This window comes from Scomber japonicus, chromosome 6 (assembly GCF_027409825.1).
Source record: "Scomber japonicus isolate fScoJap1 chromosome 6, fScoJap1.pri, whole genome shotgun sequence".
Classification (NCBI taxonomy): Eukaryota; Metazoa; Chordata; class Actinopteri; order Scombriformes; family Scombridae; genus Scomber; species Scomber japonicus.
In genome coordinates, this window is record NC_070583.1 from 10,522,630 (window position 1) to 10,543,357 (window position 20,728).

Here is a 20,728-nt window from a genome sequence, read left to right on the forward strand (position 1 = left end):
ACAACAACCCACAATACAATATAATAACCCTAACCTAACACATTCCTGCACCAAGAGAACATAAACAGGAAAAAATCATTCCTATAAGTGCATTGTTTATACTTATGTAACAATACTGTGCAGTTTAACCTCTCTGACTGACCTGAGGTTTGCTGGAGTCTGGACCTTGTTTGTCTTCCTGAAAAAATTCCTAGTCATTTTGCTCTCTTAAAAGAAAGAAAGAAAGAAAGGAAGAAAGGACTAGATATATCACACCAACCTCTTCTCTTTAGATAATGTGACAATCATCTCCAACTGGGACTTTTTGCTACCAGCAAAGCTACCAACCACATGTTTTGGCACAGCTATGAAAAAAAACCCTACCTAACTATTGCTCTCTCTTACAAATAATGATTATGGTAATGATTATTTTATTATAAACTCATTGTGTATAAGCCTAGAAGAAAACTACTGAAGAGTTGGATATTTACATTTTCACATGAAAAACACTAAACATCCTCTCACCTCAATGTGGTTTACTCCAGAAATGACCGTGGACATACCATCTCCCTTAAATTGTGAAATTGATAGTACCAACACTTTGTAACAGCGCCCTCTAGGGACCGAGATCTGATGAATGTGGCAACCAACCCGTGTGACAACCAATCCCGTTCTCCCCTAACTAGAAACTGTATCGGAACACAATTTTAGAGTAACCCTCCCAAACCCCCAGAGGTATTACTTTTTGTCATATTCCACATGTTTTATTTTATCATTCCCATTTTTGTGACTTTGTTGATAAATGTGTTGCTAATGATTTCATATCATTGATTTCTGTTTCTGTTTTAATTAGTGCTTTTATTTATTTATTTTTAATTGGGGGACACCAGTCACAAGCACCTACGCAGTTTTAATGGAAATGTTTATTGAATTCATGTTCGTTGTGGGTCCTAACTTAAACTATCACACATCATTAAGTGGCAGAGTAGGGACACACTTTTGAAGGAGACAGACACAGATTTCCTCATGCGCTCTGTCCACAATCCTAAATGTTCATCTTACTCAATATTCAAATTAACTATACTTTCCTACAATAATATGAATCCCGTTTTGTCAGATGATACTAATTACATAACTATTCACGTTTCAAAATGAACTTTGGCTGTTATGTTAAATATATTGATAAAAGGGAAAAAGCTTTTATCACCTTGTTTTTTTTAGAATCATCCAATCAGCGTCAACTTTGTGGTTTTTGACGTGGCCCAGAGGGATCAGTTGATATTCACAAATTAACAGCGTTATTAGATGATTACATTGTGACTTTTTAACTCGCATGCTCCCTTTATTCACATAAAGAAATAATTTGACTTAATTTGACTCGATTAATTCGATTAAATCGACTTTTTTAATTCAAGTCGAAACATTCGCTTTCATAAAGTTACTTAATTGTCTCACTAGCCGTGTCGAAGCGCACAGTATTGTTAAATATCAGATACTGCTTTATTGTATCATGAATGATATCATATGAGGTTAGATATTCATAGTATCTGATATATATGAACATGACGTGTTTGCGCAACAGCGTTGGCACGGCACAAGACATTTACATGTGTTTTACGCAGCAGTAGAACAGGTTGGGTGACTTCAAAAATTCATCGGCTTAAGGTTTAACATGTGTGAGAGAGAGATAAGAAACTAGCGAGGAGAGTCGATGACTTGTTACTCCGCCCGAAAATGTTGTGGGAGGGTGCTGTAATGAAATGTATGAGGACAGCGGCGGGTTGGGACGCGTCTTTGGTTTAGACGAGGTGGAGGAGAAGACTTATTGTAACTTCATGTTTTCGACCCTCTCAAAAGGGGATCCAGAGACTTGCGAGGCAGTTTTCCTGACACTGTGAGTCCACTCCTGCTTACTTGGTCATCGGACAGCCTGCCGTTTATCCAATGTGCGTAAAGGGGCTTTGTTTCCTCACCGTCCTGACTGGACTCGCAGCTTCAGGTGAGACCTTGGTTATATGTGAGCGCGTAATCCGAGCGAAAATATTTTGATTTTGATTTGATGTGGGTTTCTGTTCAACACTTTATTTGTATTATGCGTACAGGCCAGTGTTTTAAGTGAATATTTGAATTTTTATATCTTTAAAGTTCAACCAATGGTACATCATTTTTTATTGCTATGTGTCCATCTCAGGATACGCTAGCCTATATATAAATACACTCCCCAACAGTTAGAATACAACTGCCTCTATAGTGATACATTACATAAACGGGCCTATATCTGTTTGAGCAAGTATTTTTGCGTGTGTTCTTTCTAGAAGTTTGCATTGGCGGTCGTTTTTAACATCCCACGACTGATCTTAAGGCAAAGCAGGATGGCCCCTTAGAGACTCTACTGTTTCTAAGTAAATAAGGAACCCCTGATTGTCTGTCCATAAGTCAAGCTCCGCAGGGACCCCTAACCTCCATCTCTGAGCGTTTGTCGTGCGTCATTGGAAAGTAGAAATTTGGCACAGTGGCACCGGGTGGGCCATTGAAGAATTCCTGTCAAAGCCGTAAAGCAGCTACTTCTTACAACATAATGACTTTACAGTATTTGCCTTCATCAGATCCTTGCGGCATTGTGTTTTGGTTGCATGTAACCTCACTCCTTTCCTGCCTATTAATCTGCATCCGTGCTTACACGTCACTGAGACTGCGATGTGACCCGCTGGACGCAGATAAGTCCACCTGCTTCCCGTAGACGGGGGTCCAGGATATTTCAGTTGGATCATAACAACTTGTCAGATATACACAACTATGGAAATAAACACAGATAAATTACATTCAATTGTTATCATAGCTGCTCACATCCAAATGCTGTAATGGCACGGCTAATGGAAAATGTTTTAATATCAGAAATTGGTCTATTAATGGCAATTCATTCAGGTTGTTTAACCTTGAAGTAATCTGCGTCCATCCCTCTTAAGTGGATTATATTGATTGAACGTGTCCATCTACTGCCAAAGCACCATGTAGGGATTCACTACAACAAGCAAGCTGCTTATGTTTACAAGGAGCATGTGCCTGCAGATCAGTCATAACATGGTCACAGGCTGACACAGACAGATCATGACTAAATATATTGTGCGGATATAGAGGGACAGATAATCAAATAACAGCATGAGGATGGAGGAAGGCATGTTGGAACGGATTGGTGCTCAGCAGCATCTCAGTTCTCATATCAGTGCTGCTGTAATCACTTTCATTGCCTTTGGCTTTATTGTGTTTGCAAAACGACAGGGCATGATGAAACAAGTCAACAGGCCCGGTTCATTTTCCTGATTATGTGCAAAATAATCATTCTCATCCGTCCCTCCTCTTCCTTTATATAAACCATGGCATTTCTTCTTAAGCACAGCTAACACACCTACCCATCAGCCATCCACTGTTTTTGATACGTCGCACTGATCAAAGACAGTCAGTATTCATCCGCAGATTTGCTTCAAAGAGCCTTTTTTTTCACTTTTTTTTTTTTTTTTTACAGAGATATGACACAGCTCAAATACAATAAACCACATCTCTAACCGTTGTTCCAAACATAATCACAGCAAGTGTTGCATTGGTTAAAAAAAAATCCCTCATCGCTCTCAAAGATAAATGCACTACTCCTTTGTGTATTTCATCAAATGTGTGTTGGCAGGAATTGTAACAAACACTATAAATCATAATTTGTGCCAGAATACTTTTGGGTATTCTTTTCCCAACACTTTGGAATTGCTAAAGAACAGATGGTTGGTAGCTCTAGTTGTAGATGTATATCTACGGTAATCGGGGATCAGTCTATGACAATAAAAAAATATATCCAGGCAGTCCAAAAAACTGATAGCGAGGAACGGATAAATAAAAAAGCCTTTATTGTAACTGGCTACTGCATATTAAAAAGCCAACATGTTTGACCTAACGCAGAGGTCTTCATCAGGGCTTAGTAATCACAGCTGAGGACCTAGGTGTCACCTATATAGTATCATCAGGTCATATGACCGCAGCACATGACTACAAAGGTGCTAATCACACCATGGTGCCTTCCCCTCAGAATAGAAAATATAAATCAACAGATCCTGTGACAAAATAAAATGTATACAAAAGGACTCCCTTTGATTTAATTACTGTTGCATAGTACTACCACTCGCTATATAGGTCCAACATGCTCAATGCTCTGTATCCTTAGAGGAGAATTATTTTTATTATTATTTTTATTATTTATTATTCTTTGGAATTGCTCTGTAGACTAGACCGTAACCAGATCATATTCATTTGTATTTATGTGTTGTGATGGATGTAGCGTTAAAGATGGATGAATGAACAATTCTTATGTTTTATGACTCACTGAGTCAGGAGCACAGCACTCAGGGAAGAGCACTCACCACAACAGTTAGAATAAAAACTTCCAGTCACACCAAAATCATGTTCTGCAGCAGCTTTTCTGCATCAGCTTGCTAGATCAATTTATTTATGTATTCTGCTTTTCCATCAATCGTTAATGTACATTTTAAAATGATTGAAACTATGGTCAGGATAAGCAGTTTTGAGGCCTCCAAGCAAATAAGTGGATGTTGGGCCCTCATGCCACCTTTTGTGGTGTGGTGTATGTGCTCTTTCTCCTCCAAGTTCCAATCAAGTACTGTAAACACAAAGACCCAGAAACAAAACAGTCTTCTTGTGCTGGCACAATACAATCAGCCCCAGCTTTTCCAATTGAGGAAATCTGATTTCACCAACTTTTATTTACAAGTATGTACCACCAGACTTTTACACAGGCTCAACCCTTATCTGATGTTCTACTTAAATTGTGCAGATTTTCTAAATCACTTGATACGCAGTGTCGTACGTCAGGCTTTTAGGGCCCTTGGTTGTCTGGTGCCATGGAGCATTTGTCTGCTTTGCCCAGAGGGAGGGAAATGTACAATAAAAAAAACAGTGAATCAAATATTGAATCAATTATCTAACTTCACAGTTGTTGTCTAGTGACAATTACGGTTGGTGGTTCGGTCCATTGCCTCTACAACCTCACATTGTTCTCTTGTTTTAAATAAGAAAGTCATGACAAATTCTTGATTATTATCATATGTTCCGGACATAATCTGTATGTGATTCATTGTTTTTTTAATATATATCAATTTGTTGCGAAAGATAATGTAGTGTAGTAGCAGTTAACATATAAGCTTATTTTTTCTAATTACACACTAGATTAGTTTAAACAACTTACACATGACTCTCATTTCTCTGCCTGTCTTGACCAAACACAGATAGAAGGCTTAAAAAAAATCCTCTCTGCTGATGTTAAATTGTTTTTTCTTTTCCTTTGGTGCTTTAATTAAACTTCTTATGTCTTCCTCTGAAATTTCCTCCTCAACCAGTCGCCTGAAATGCTTGCAGGCTGACGTGTTCCAACCTGTCCTGACTTACAGGTTTAACACACACATGCACGCACACACACAGGACTATTGACTGCAGCATACCAGTGCTTACACTGGTTGTTTAGAACTCTATTTATTCTATTTAACTCGGTTTACAATAAATGAGCAGCTTCTTGTATCCTGTTACTGGTATATGACAGCTATCTCTCTGCCATGGTGTCTCTCCATAATAATAGGTCAGCATAATGAAGCATGGCTGTGGTTTTTGACATGCTGTGTTAACACACCTAGGAGGACGTCTGGTCTTTGTGTGGGGTGGATGGGATTGTCTGGGGTGTGTGTAGTGTTGACAATGACGCGTTCAAGTGCAAGAACACACCAAACACACCAATCCTTAACACAGTGGGCTTATTGGATACATCTGTGAGGAGTTTGACTGTGAAGGCAAGGCACTCCCTGTGTAATGTTTAAAACATGAGACTATGCTGGGCTCCAAGTGTAAACAAGGATTTGAAATGCATTCATCACCGAATAGAAAATGTTTGTGTTTGGAGGTTGATCTGAGGTTCGAGTGCCTGTGCACACACGCACGCGTGCATGCATGCTCATGCACACACACACACACACACACACACAGACACATGGTCAGTGTTAATCTGCATCTGTGCCATGCGATACTGCATATTTGTGCGCATTACATACTTTCTGTTGGCAGCTCACTTGTTCTTACACAATGCAACTGTTTAAAGTTAGGGTACACAAGTAAACCTTCCAGTTAAAGCAACACCTCCATTACGTTTACAGAATGAATAATAAATCACAGAATTGCACACAATGTCGGCAGACCTATCTGGGTCATTTGATCTTCAGAGAGACCAGGGGAAATTCATTATCAGCTGTCATTTGTGAAATCATTTGCGATTAAATGCAGGCCGGTCATGATAAGAGAATTTCCCGGGTAGGAGGGTTGCTCTGTGACGTTGTCTTAATTTCCTTTTCTTTGTACAGTATCTGATTTTTGTATGTTCTCCAGAACATCCAGCCATTGTTATTAAAAGACTGACTAACAAAAGTAGACTGTATTGAAAGTATAGCCGAAGCTGCCACTTATCTGGTTTTTCCTCACTAAACCGTAATTACCTGACACTCATTTCCATTGAAGCCCAAGTGACTGTGTGACTGATATATACAAGAGTAGTTTGATGTTTTCAGTGCGAGGTTCTGGCTAGTTCTGGCGTATGTGCAAAAAGAGTGTGACAGTCCAATGTCCAGCTAATATACAGTACCAGGATGGGGAAGGAATACAGAGCAGCAGAGTAAGAATGATGCTACATAGCTTTCCACACTTGTGGAAAGCTACTCTTAGATTGTTATCTGTCTGCTAATTCTGATATGACTAGTTTAAGAGGCCTTCCAGTGGTTTAGCATTGCACTTTCACTTTTGAGTCTGGCTACTCACAAGAGACAGATGTTTAAAAGATGTTTGATTGCAGTAGAATTGCAGATTCCTGACTTTTAGACCTACATTTCCCATAATACCATTATTACATCCTTCCATATCCGGCATTCATGCGTCTTCCAAACTTCACCCATGAGTGTTCAAATTGTAGATGATCTTGATGACATCAGTTATGTTCTTGTAGTACTTGTGTACTTACTAATGTTATGTAACCTTTGCTAAGCAGTGGCCACTGCTGCCAGAACTGACAGTTATGGGATGAAGCTAAATGCTAAAACCAGAAGCACAAGCATGGAAGAGTCACAAAGTCTGACAGACTTAGTAATACCAGTTATACTGCAATATTTATAAGTACAGCTGTAGCAGCAAAGACACGAAGTGTAAGAAAATCGAGCTTGGCTGTGTTTGATTACTTATTGATTCATTCTTTTTAACTGCTCTATCAAATGTTACATAGTCAGGCTTTAAAATCTCCATTCAGAGCCACAGACAACATTATAAAACTGTTTACAGGCTGAGTGACAAGTAATCTGATCTTCATGATTAAAATCCATGGTGTTTCCCTTTAAAACAGAAAGCAAAGCAGGTCCTGAGCAGAGGTGGTAGTCACAGTGGGACTGCATCCACTCTGACTCATTGCACTGGAGGACGCCAAACATACAGTGAGTTTAGCTTCATAGTAAATGTGTGAAACTAAAGCTGGCTTTTGAGGGTTGGACTGTCCACCCAACAGGAGCCTGTGGGCTGTGGGCGAGTTGGATTGAAGCGTATGCAGCAGACCCCCCCCCCCAGGAGTTTATAATCCTGGGGAGAAGTTGTTGAGTCAGCTGCGAGGTGGGAGTGGAAGAGGTTTGATGGATTAAACTCTTATCCTCACTCACCCACCACACGTTTCCTTGGGACACAGCTGCCTGATGAATTACAATTGTCCAGGAGGAAGCAGGAGGGGGTATAAAAGAGGGAGAGGAAGAAAGAGTTAGAAAAAGAGATGGATGCTTGCTCTGTGTTTACCTTGACCTTTAGAGTGTATTAGACACATTTTTGTAGTTTGGGAAAGTTTATGTGTGCACAGCGGAGAGGGAGGAATAGAAAAAAAGAATGCAATATCAAAATAACAATTTCTGTCATTTTCATATAAATAAATGGCTGCACTGCTACCCTTTATTAAGTGACCTCCCCTAAATCAAATTCATGGAAGGTTTAACATTTGCTTAGTGCTTCAGTTTTTTTTAACAGGCACGTGCAAGGATGGTCACCATGGCTGAAAGAAAACAGGGCCGCCTGCAGAAAGTCAAACTCTATCAACAGAATGTCCAAATAAAATAGTCCAGCTTGCTCTGTTTCATGACAAGTGAGAATATTGAAGTGCAGAGAGAGAGCTTAGCACCAATGATAATAATTATAGAATAAATAAAAGTAAAGAATTTACAGATAAGACTGTAAATGAACGTTGTGTTGAGAGAAGTGAAACAGATGCTATGCTGTGTGCACATTTTCATTTTTTTTTTACCACACTCTACATGGCCAAAAGTATGCGGCTGCCCAAATATTACACCCATATGTGATAGTTAAACCTCTTATTCCAAAAACATGGGCAACAGCTGGTTCAAAGCTTTTAGCGAGTTTTTAGAACCTGGCTGTAGGTATCTGCTGCCGCTAGTAGGATTTGCTACTGGTGTTGAGCGATAAGGCCTGGCTCGTAAGTAGCTGGTATTCATATCCCAGTGGTGTTGGAATAGGTTGAGGACAGGGCTCTCACACTAGGCAATCGTACCGTGCCCAAGCACGTTTGCCCCCTAAAGTCCGTATTATTTGACTAGTGTGAGTGCAAGTGTACCGTGCTTGACTACGGTACACTTCCCTGGCACAGAACGGTTGGAAGAGGTGAGCTTGAGCACGGTACACTTAGTCATGCATGGGCACTAGGGATCAATATTTTTCCTGAAAATAATACATTTTAAACCCCGGAAAAAGAAGCCAATTTTCCCGGGAAAGGCAACATTAGTTGAGCCCTGGTCATTTCAAGCAACACTAAATGCAATGAGGAGACATTATGCATATGGGTTCCCAATCTGACCATTATTTGTGTATTATTTTATTATTATTAAGGCAGAAGAACTCAATTTATGTCCATGGACATTATAATGAATAGGCTATAGGCTTAATATTAGTTTGCATCCAGCGTGCTGCGTGGACTTCATTACATCTGCTGCACCGCTGCTACCACAATTATGAAATGGTAAGTTTATTGTCTGTGACTGTGACCTTCATAAAAAGTAATATTTTACAAATCTGCATTTTATCAACAAAATTCGTTAAAATAAGTCATTTGGCGACTTCTAAGTATCTGTAGTACTGCATACTACACAAGCATGACTCAGAAGAACAAGCTTGGACTTTTAAATCATAGTGCGTTGTGTTAATTGATTGGCTGTGATGTGTTTTACCGGCACACAGCACACAAACACTCACCTGTGCATGTTTTATGAGTACTGCCTATATGTTTTTGTGCAACGTATGTGTCAGAGGCAACCGTGCTTGAGTACACTTGGGTTTGAGGTAATGTGAGTGCAGGCCAGCGGGGGACAGGAGAGGGGGGACATTCGTGCTTCAGCACGGTACGGAACAACTGGCCCTAGTGTGAGTGCGCCCTTATGTACCAAACTGAGAAAACCTTGATGTAATAATTTGGCTTTCTACACAGGGCTATTGTCATGCTGAAACAGGAAAGACCTTCTACAAACTGCTGCCACAATGTTGAGATCACACTATTGTCTAAATATCATTGTATACTGCTGCATTAATGTTTCCTCTAACTGGAACTAAGGGCATCAATTCCTGAAGAACAGCACAAAAGTAGGTGAATAATAGATAGATAGCCTAACCCTAACCCTTTCCAAAGGGAAATTCGTTTTCACAATCTGTCATAGACCTTACGGACTACCTTTAGCCATATTTGCTTGTTTTGGCAAAACTTTATGCTCATGTCTGAGTGGAATTAACGGAAACCTGTGTGGAGGAAGTCTACAGTACAGTATGTTACACACTCACACACTTATGTCCATCTCAAGGGTTCCCTCCCATTACACCACTCAACACTCTCTCTCAACTTTATGTCCTATTCTGCAAACACACTGTTACCTGAACCCACTATTCCCAGCCTTTGATTCATCCATGAAAGATAGGCCTTGTTACAAAAAAGAAAAAAAAAGAAAACTAACCTGGGCCTGTGAAACCTCTTACAAAGGAGAGAAGAGACTCTTTGTAATCCATTGGGCTCTTTGTGTCTTTAGTCCTGTCCTAAGTGTTTCCTCCAAAACTGGTACAGCAGAGACTCAGGTTTCCTCTGGTGGTCCCTTTGTTTCTGAGCCATAATAAAGAGAGGAAAGGCACAAACACAACGTATAGGAAATAATGTAATGGAACCAATTTCCTGATTCGGAGAGTTGTGCCAACTGCTTGATTTGTCCTGCAGTGTTTCCTCTCCTTTCTTAAAGTTCAAGAAGACACATCCTCTTGGCAAAAGAAAAGACCAGGTCTGCAGTGTAAAGAAAACACTTCTTAAACTATGATTGGTAACTGATCCATATGCCTATCATATCCCTGCATCCTGGATTTCATAATCAGATCATGGATATATGTTCTTAATTCTTATTAAAAACAGCTATGTTCTCTCTAATCTCTATATTCTGTTTTCAAATCCACATATTCATGAGCTATATCAACAAGCCCTCAAGTCACAAGGTGACATAGAAACTTTGACAAAGACTTGGACTGTGCATTAAGGCTTGTTTTTGAGATATTCAAAGGGAATATTTAGAATACCAGAGGAGATGCTTGCAGAGCAGTTATGGCAAGAGCTCCATATACCAAGCATGCCTCATTACTGTGTGAAACACACCCAGAATGGCTTAAAAAAAATGCAAAGATTTGGGAAATATTCCCCTTGTTTTTCTGTTCGTTTGCTGGAACGGAAAGAAAAAACACTTAGAGGAATAGTTTGACATTTTGGGAAATATACCAATGTTGCTTTCTTTCAGTTTCCCTATCTTTCAATCTACTGGTTGTAAGCCTATTTCCCGAAATGTCAAACTAATATTTTTAAGAGATTTCAGCGTGGTGTAAAGGTAGGTCACGGTCCAAGGAGTAACATATTTCACTGTTGTTCAGTCTTGGCAGTAGTATTTGCTCCCCAAGAGCACTTTATTTAATAAATATAGAGTATAACATGACAGACTTGACTTTGCCGATTAGTACAAACAACACACAATATTTTTTCAGCTATAGCAGGATGGAAATATGTTCTGCCAGACCTTGACTTTGTACTGACACAGGACAGATATATCCGGTAATGTGATACTAAACACACTATAAAGCATCTACCATAGTGGTTATGCACTTTAAAACATGCCTACAATCTTTGACATTGGGTGAAATAGTATAAGGGCAGGTCAAACACTACTTGATATTTCTTCTGCTTCTTTGGAAGGCTTTTATACAATCTTGGGATGACTGCCAAGCCAAGCAAACCTAATCACAGTTGAGTGGGCATGGTTTGATTATTCTACAGTCGATGAAAGTATTTTGCTCTCTTTGGCTTCAGATGGGCCAGTCGACCAGTGCAGTTTGTACCACCGAGTGTTGACGGGTAGCATAAAGTGCATTAAAGGTTCAGCAAGTTCATTTTATTGTTATATATTGGACATATTGACAGATAATATGGACTAACGCCAACACCGGTACATCTAATGGAGACTACGTGTGCATGTACGAGATCTGTAAAAAGATTTTGGTCTTGTGCCAATAGCGAGTCCCCTGGGAGATGCCAAGCCTGACACGAACACACCAACACACACACACGTTTGTCTTTATAGCCTTGTGAGGACACAACCCCCCTTATCCTAACCATCACAACTAAATGCCTAAACCCAGCTGTTACCCTAAACTGAATCTAAACCCAATTCTAACCTTCATCTTAAAACCAAGTCTTCATCCTCAAATTGCCCTTTGAAGTTGTGAGGAATGGCCAAAATGTCAGAAACGTTTTTGACTGAAATTGGTTCTCCAAAAGATAGAAAGACATGCGCGAGAACACACATACTGTACACACACACACAAGACTAACAACGAAGGATAATATTTGACGACTTATAGAAACATCTGGAGTTTACATAGACCAAAATATGCACAAGCATTGACTCCAGAAGTTTGTTTTTGATAAGATGCTGACCTGAGGTGAAATCTGATGTGGGAAAATCTTAAATTGTTGCTGTGGTAGATTCAAGTTCAAGCAATTCGACTATTAAACATAAAAGTGTCAGCACACAAAGAAGAAAAAAAAAATAATTTAGTCTTTCTAAAGACCTCTCAGGAGTTAAATAGATCTCCTTTTCACATTTCATAACTTCAATGAGCAAAATAAACAAAGTCTAGATTTTTTTCCTCTTGATGAATCAGCACTACTTTTGTGTCAACTTGAAATAACTCAGCATAGAAACAGATTGGACAAAGTAGATTATAAACATTTAAAGCCTTAATGTAACTTACTCCTAGAGACAGACAATGTGCAGACAATGTCCTCAATATTTGAAACGATAAACTCATATATTTGTCTGCACTTTCTACCCTGCCCTCCTCTGTAGGGTACATAACTCCATCTTAATAAGCGTGAAAGGTCTGTCTCTGGATGCTGGGTGTGGTCAGCACTGGCCATACAGGCAGGATGTTCAGACATAAACAAGTGAACGACTTAGACTGGAGTGAGAGACACGCTGGAATAGAAGATTAGACAGACAAACAAGCAAACACTTAACCAAAATTATCTTATCTCCTCCTCACAGACTGATGTAATATTGAGGAATACATGCTCCGGCCTCTCCATCCATCCAGCACTCTTGCTTTCATCTATGTAATCATCACGCTCTTGTTCATCACTTAAACTCACTCTGTCATTATCTCTCTCTCTCTCTCTCCTCTCTTTCTCTAAATGAGTCAAATTCTATGCTCTTAATGTCTTCACTCATGTAATGGCATGCATCCTCCTCAGCAATTAGCACTCGCTAATGAATGATTAGTGATCATGTACTTTTAGCTACAGGGAGAAATTACTACAGTTCGTAATTGAGGCACTGTATGTAGCCCTAACACTGCCGTCATTTTGCTAATATCCATTCTGCCTGCAAAAAGGCCCAATTAACCATAATTCTTAATCAGCTCAGCTTGTGTCAAAGGACGGCACACTTCAAAGTGTTTTACTTCTTGTTGTTCGAAGGAGATTTGCAACGCTTATTTCAATTTGTGTATTGTAAATAGATTGGTTAAGGGAGGAAATTAGGTGTTATGGCCTGCAGGACCCCCTTTCTCTCCTGATATATGAAGCATGATGAATCATTATAGCGTGTTTGGGAAAGGAAGATAGGCACTGTGCTACAGCTCAGCCAGTCTCAATGTGCACAAAATCCTTAGACATAAGGATGTGGAGATAGTATCCTTGCCTAGGTATAAAAACAGAAAACCATATATTATCAGTTTTAAAATAACTCACCTGTCTTTTTCTCTCTCAACTTTCAAATGGGATATGAGACTTTTACCTTGTGGCTCAGACTTTTCTGCTAAGGTTGGGAACACACACACTTGCCAGGGAGAAAGTCATTACTAGCTGAGCTAATACAGCCAACACTGATGTTCAGTATTTTGAACACAGGCAGTTTAATCCTCCAACTTTCTACACACACGAAAAGTCAGATGAGGGAGAGAGAGAAAAGTGGAAGAGGAGGCGTGAAAGTCCATCCATCAAAGCTAATCATCATACTAATAGAGTAATTTAATGGAATCTAGTGGAACAGACTTGGCAGAAAGAGAATATAATATTCATAAGTCTGTTTTAATTAGTGTATGATCGCCTACATAGGGAGCAGGTCCACTTCCATGTTGCACCGCCATGTCTCTACAGTAGCCCAAAACGAACCAACCAAACACTGCCCCTAGAGAGACCCTTTGCATATTCTGCGAGGGGAGAGTGAGTGGAGGAGTATTCCGTTTGTTGCAATCTGCAAACTCACCACTAGATGCCACTAAATCTTACACACTGCACCTTTAAAAGTCTGAAAAAACTTGGTTTCAGATCTTAAGTATTTATGTATAACAGAAAGTATTAATGACTGAACCTAGAATAATTAAAGTTAAAGGGTGGAAAACAGCATCTTAGATATTATTTGAAGTGTTTAACAGTAAAACCCCCAGATAATCTGCTTCATCAGGGCGGTGTGGGTGTGGTTTGATTAGATTTGTTTGACAATACTGGCAACATACAACAGCAACATGCTGCAAAAAGCCACCAAATGTCATCAAAGAAGTAGGTGACATCACCTTTTTCCAACCCACTTCAAACTGGTGAGATGAGCACATATAAAACAGCAAAAAAAAAATGACTTGGCCAAAATTGTCCTATGTTTGACAGAAATTTTTGTGATTCTGTCAAATGAGAGGCTAAATGACAAAATATGTTGTCACTGCCTTTAAACAAGTGAAAACATTTTTAACATCTTTCTCCACTCAAGCAGCAATCTCACTGCTTTTGGCATCATTTCTTATTCAAGAAAAATATCATTTTGAGTCAGATGGACGGCAAAGACGGGCAGCAAAGATAGACATTTTTCTTCAGTGAGCCTGTATTGCTCACTTGTACACTCTCCTCCCAGGTTTCATCGGGCTCATTTAAAACACATTAGGCTGTTAGAGCGCTGTTAGAGCTGGCGATGACAGAGAAGCCTGTCTGTTTAATGCTGTGTGGGGGCCGTCTGGCCATCCCACTCTCTCAACCCAGCCCACAGGAAACTCTCTCCAGCCTAATAAGGAACAGAACATGCTGCCCAAGGAGCCAAGCCCCTGCTGACATTTTCCCAGCTAGCTCCTGCATTAATGCTTACTGTGATTATAATGCAGGACAGGAGTAATGATATGGCTCAAGTTGCCTTCTCTTAACTTCTTCATTTCATTGCCTGGAGCCTTATGTTGACATTCATTGAATGGAAAAACCCCACAATTCAAACCCACCCAAACTCACTTAATGCACTTTTTAAATGGCAGAATAGAGCTTAACCCGCCCTTTTAGGGCTGAAATAAATCTTTATGATATACTGTAATTCATGGTAGTCAGCTAGAGGTTATACACGTCAGACTATTACTGTAATGCTCACTGACTGCATCAATAAAACCATTACCTCATATTTAAAACTGAGGCCTGGAATGACACATTGAGTCACAGACAGCTCCTCTGTGAGGCTCAAGTGTCAGTCAAAGCTCTCATAAAGTATTTGGCTTGTTCTGCAGGGTCCTCACATGAAGTGTGCTAATGATGTGAGGAATATATTCGGTTACCCTTCACTGTGTGTGCTGCTAGCTCTGTGCATGGAGGATATGCTTTGTGCTTTGGCACTGACTTTAATAAGGCTAGACATGGCTGCGGATATTATTAGGATGTATAGAGCTCTCTCTATAAATAGCCCAGGTGAGTTGGACTAGACAGCTTGTTCATAAAATTCCATGGAGAACTAGACCAATGCACACACACTTGCAGGGCTGCTTTCGAATAAGGTTGGATCCGCATCCATAAACAAGATTTTTTGGGGAGAGGGAGTGAGGCGTGATGTTTATTGTCTGCCAGGCAGGAACTCAGCAATAAGCACGTCGCTTCCTGGGACAGAGCATGCAATGTGTGTGTGTGCGTGTGTGTGTGTGTGTGTGTGTGTCAGTGCTAGCCATTCTTTGGTGCTCCATCCATCATTATATGGAAGAGTCAAATCATTGCCAATATCCCCTCTCCACTCTTCCAGTCCATTCATTTTCCATCTAATAGGTCTACCACATACTGTAAAGATTGATATAGTCCATATCCATACAATATACAGCTGACTCTCAATTTCAGGCCTGTCCTGACTGCGAGTGTGTAGCTAAAGTGGCTATTATTCATAAAAAGTGTCACAGATTTGGCCTGTCGATCCAAAATCAGTTTCAGGACATAATAAAGGAGATGCTTGAAGGGAGTTCACTCTCACTTTTCGCAGATCTAATCTTCAGCAGTTGGACCAATATGTGGAAGTTCAGTGCAGTATATAATAGATATATCTAATACAGATATAGTGACAACTTGGAGTTAATGATTTTTCTTGCAGCAGCTCTGCACAGGCAGAGGTAGGGTCACTGGGTGCACTGCATGCACTTGCTAGGCAGGAATTTACTGATGAGGGTGAATTCAAATGAAGCATTAGATTTGTTTCACAGTGTATTCATCTATGTATGTATTGATTTTATACTGCACGCCCTGTATTCTGCCTTTGAAATCAACTCCTCTGCTCTGCCATATGTTCGTATGTTGTAGGTGTGCTGCAGGTCAGCGGGATGCGTATATACACATCAGGGGATATGGAAGCTGTCAATGGGACAGATGTTCGTCTGAAGTGCACATTCGACAGCTCCGCTCGCATCAACCCCAGCAGCATTGTGGTATCCTGGACTTTCAGACCACTAAAACCGGGCCGAGAGGAGTCGGTGAGTTTGTGTGTGCCTGTCTGTCTGTCTGTCTGTGTGTGTTCGTAAGAAACTGAGATCAAACCTCCCTCACTGTGTCAGGGAGCATCCACCCCCTCAGATGACTGAGAGAGGAGTCGGTGAGTCATCAAACTCCCTATGGAGCCACCAAGACAGCTTGTGTGTGTCTCTGTGTGTGTGTGCATATTGAGAATAGAGAAAAAATGCTGCAAGGATGGGTCTTTCTCTTTCTCTCCAGCAGCTCTCGTCTTATATTGCAATAACTTCCAAATCTGTGACAATCCAATCAATAAAACCAAATCAACTGATTCTACTTGTAGGTGTTCCACTACCAGCAGCGACCGTATCCTCCTACAGAGGGCATTTTCAGGAAGCGCATTCTTTGGGCGGGTGACATCATGGGCCGTGATGCCTCCATCATAATTCGAGAGGTCAAGTTCACCTACAACGGCACTTTCTTCTGTCATGTCAAGAATCCGCCGGATGTCCATGGCGCGGTTGGAGAGATTCGACTCCGTGTCGTCACCACAGGTCAGCAAGTTTGATTTTCAGAATATTACCTCCAGTATTTCATTAACATAGTCTTCTTTTGTCTGATTCACATTTAATCTCATGCTGAAATGCCAAATAAGAGAGGACAGCACAAGTCAACCAGCACAGGAATTAAATGTCAGAAATGAAATGAAGAAAATCATTTCCTGCAAATTTCTGAATGGATGTTATTATGAATTTTATATCATGCTTTTAACACAAATATAATTCAAAGTAATGCAAATGTTCAGGATATGTTGAATTAAAACATCAACAAAGATGATGCTATAGTACATGTATCAACGGTGCTGTGACTTTTGGTTGTCACATTTATGTTTAAATGACCTACTTTGGGATATATTAATTGGATTGTTTAATTTGGCTTTAAGGCTATATGTTATTGTCAAGTGCTTCATTTCATTAAGAGCCTGAAAATGTCCTGCTGGTGGTGCTGATGGTATAATCACTAGATCACCAAAGCCTATATTTTATCTCGAGCGAACACAAATATCTGAACAAAATTTCACGACGATCCATCCACATTAATTGTTAGGATATTTCAGTATGGACTGAGCTGGTGGACCATGCCACTGTAGCATGTCATACAATGAAAACATGCCAATAAAGCAAACATACATATGAATGCACTGTGAAACAACTCTGAAAATGTCAAGCAATCGTACTCAGCCTGGGTTCCTGTGTTTCTCTTCTAAAGCCTCTTTCTCAGAGCTTCTCCTTCTGGCATTGGCCATCGGAGGTGGTATCACTGCTGTGGTCATCCTCCTCATCATCATCGTGTCCTGCAGGAGGTGCAAGCGGAAGAGAGAGAGGCATGAAGGGAATGTGCACGGGCACGAGGAAGCTCCACGCAAAGAGAGAAAAGACCCCACGGCGTGGTAAGACCAAGAAAGAGACACAGAGAGAGGAAGAGGGGGATAGAGAGAGGAACAGAAGAATCGCACACTTCCTCTCTCGCTCTCCGTCTGACTCTGGGGATCGGGGCAAGTGGTGCTCCTTCTTGGGTCATGGGTCTCTTTTCCTACTGGATGTTTTCTCTTCCTGCTTCCTCTCCAACCGCAGTCTTTGGATCCAAAACGTGGACCAGTTGACGGGCAGCTGTCATTAAGGAGAATTATAAATGAGAATGTGCCTTTATGTAGAAGTTGTAGATACAGAACCAAAAACAGAATGCTGTCTAGCTTGAATTATATCACTGTGTGCCTTTCATTTCTGGTAAAGAAACAACTGTTTTATCAGTTCATCTTTTCCTGTTCAGCTAAATGGGCTCCAAAACACACTTCCTGTTTAGAGTAAATGTTTTGATGATTTAGAGGTAGAACAATGCTGTATTCCTGCTGTTTACTTCCCTACTAATACATTTCAAACCCCAACATACCACAGCAGTTCCAGCCACGTTTGATATGTTATTTTAAAAAACAATAGCAACTGTGGAACAATGAATTAGCTTAGTTTCATGGCTTCTATTGAACTATTGTATTAATCATCACATCATGGGATACATTATCACCCATATAAAGCTCTTATCAACTCCCATATCATATGTCTGATCCACGTAATGGGGGTCCTTATGGCTCTGCAGGATGAAGGATGTGTACATTTCTGTTTTTTTCACTACTGATGTTATATGGCTGTATTTTTCTGAGATTCTGTGGTATTATTAGCATCATTTTGTGACTTCTGCAGCAATATAGAAGGTGCTATTAAATGCAAATGTGGTGCAGAGCACTTGTTGGAAACAGACATTTCACACTTAAATATGTTAATTAAATTCCAAATCAACTCTAAATTTCAACAAATGTTTTTGTCATTTAGACGTATCTCTGATGGCCTGTTGTCTGTTTTGAACAATGAGCTATTTTGTGAAAAATGTCTTTTCTTGGGTAACCTTTGGGACTTCTTTGCTTCTCTTTTGGGTTTTCAGATCTGTCTGTAATAGGTGCCCTAACTGGTTAATGCTGAAACTGTGCTGCGATACTGTAACTTATGCACCAGACTTCAAAAGCTGTGCCTCTCAAGGAAAAAGTTGACAACTTTGCTGTCATCTTGGTTGATTTATTCAGACTTCAAAACCCAAAACTCTGGTTGATGAAGGAAGGGAATTATTTTACCCAATCACTCTCAAGTTGAGACTTGTGTGACTCTAACCCTTTGTCCCTGCTGCTGTGTTTTTGTTGTCTGCTTGTCTTTGTCCTGTCTATATCGTGTGTGACCTACACACATGCACATACATAAATAATGCATGAATGTTTCATGCATGAATGCATTTCCCTTTCTGTGTGCGTGTGCTACGTCGCTCTTCTTGTACGCTCTGTGTGTGTGTGTCCCACTCCCAGTCACCCATCGAGGGCCGTCCACCTCTACTTATCAGAGACATCCATAGAGATCGACAGTTCAGACGGCATGATCTCAGAAGCCAGCACCAAAGACCCCAGCTCCTCAGAGGAGGAGGCCCCGAGCTCAGACGACGATGGCGGTGACGACTCCGACTGAGAAGGTGGGGACAGATAGAGAGAAAAAACCACTGATATGAAGCCAGCCGGGAAGCCTGCTGGAGGGATGCCCAGATGGCACCCGTGGATTACGTTCCATGGTCCCGCTGACTGGGGCCTCGTTGAAGAGAGCATTGCCGCTGTGTTGAAAACAAGCACATTGTTCAAGAATGGCAGGAAAACGGATAGAAAGTTCTGTTTGAAAGTTTTTGAATAAGAACAAAGAGATCAAAGCACTGCTTTTGATGAAGTCTCTGAAGACAAGATTAAATGTAACCTTAGTCCAGAAATATTCATACAAGGGAAGAAATCTGATTAAAACAGCAGGCTTTATGAAGTAAGAGGCACTGTTATATTGAAGCTGGCTTGGTTGCTGTCCTGAAGAAAAAAAAGAGTCAATGCATGTTTAAAAAAAGGCCTGTTATTGAAGACATGGCTATTGTTAAGTGTGCCAAAATGAGCTGCAACAGGCAGTGTATTCCATCGAAGATATTGGCATATAAGTAGTCAGCGAGTAAGGCAGCTGCTGCCATGATGAGCCATACATGTGACCTTTAAATTTCTATGGGTGCCTAAGATTTACAACCCATCCTCAGTTTGACTTCATGGAGTATCATATTTTATGAGGTTTTCATACTGGGATACTGTAGGTCTTGCATTTCAGTCAGTTAACCACATCATCATAATACCTACCAGTCTCGGAGCACTCCCTGAAAGCAGTTTTATTCTAAAACTGTAGGCTAAGGTGCTTGTGTCACATCAGATTTTATGAACAAAAAAAACAAAACAAAAAACAACAACGTATAAATGTTCTGTTGATGTCATTAAGTCTGAAGGCCAAATACTATGTCCATGCACCTGTGCTGAATGATGTGAGTGGGAGCGCACAGTCAGATCTGAAAACCCTTTGAATGCAAAATGTCCTTGCGCCTGTGAATGCATCACGTCTACTAACAAATTACTATAATACTTGTCTTTCTTCCTTTTGTGAGGGTCGTACTTGTGATGTAATACCTAGCAATGTTTATAGATTTTTCTATTTTTTTTAGATAATGCCAGAAGTATTATATTCTGTTTAAAAGTGTCACTGTATTTGTTTGTTATAGAGCTTTTATAAAAAAACAATTTTCTAATAAAAAAACAAACTTTTAAATCTTTACCACATTGTGTCACATGTACACTTCACTTTAAATCATGTGTATACAGGGGATCTTGGCAGTCCCTGGTTGGTCCATCAGACAAATAATCACACACATCTTGGCATGATTTGATAGATTTCATCTATTATGTAAGAGAGTAATCTT

At 40.2% G+C, this 20,728-nt stretch overlaps 1 protein-coding gene across 1 annotated transcript; it reads left to right on the forward strand.

Moving 5' to 3' along the window:
* The first annotated feature begins 1,777 nt into the window (after positions 1–1,777).
* LOC128360869 (myelin protein zero-like protein 2) lies at positions 1,778–19,635 on the forward strand. Its single transcript, XM_053321409.1, has 5 exons — positions 1,778–1,978; positions 16,214–16,383; positions 16,704–16,914; positions 17,630–17,810; positions 19,269–19,635. Exons 1-5 carry the CDS (start codon positions 1,924–1,926, stop codon positions 19,423–19,425), a joined length of 774 nt encoding a protein of 257 aa, XP_053177384.1. The 5' UTR covers positions 1,778–1,923; the 3' UTR covers positions 19,426–19,635.
* The last annotated feature ends 1,093 nt before the right edge of the window (positions 19,636–20,728 follow it).

Coding starts and splice junctions, on each gene's coding strand:
- LOC128360869 (XM_053321409.1), top strand. CDS start 1,924: ATGTGCGTAAAGGGGCTTTGTTTCCTCACCGTCCTGACTGGACTCGCA. Junction 1,979..16,213: donor GACTGGACTCGCAGCTTCAG/GTGAGACCTTGG, acceptor CGTATGTTGTAG/GTGTGCTGCAGGTCAGCGGG. Junction 17,811..19,268: donor AGAAAAGACCCCACGGCGTG/GTAAGACCAAGA, acceptor TCCCACTCCCAG/TCACCCATCGAGGGCCGTCC.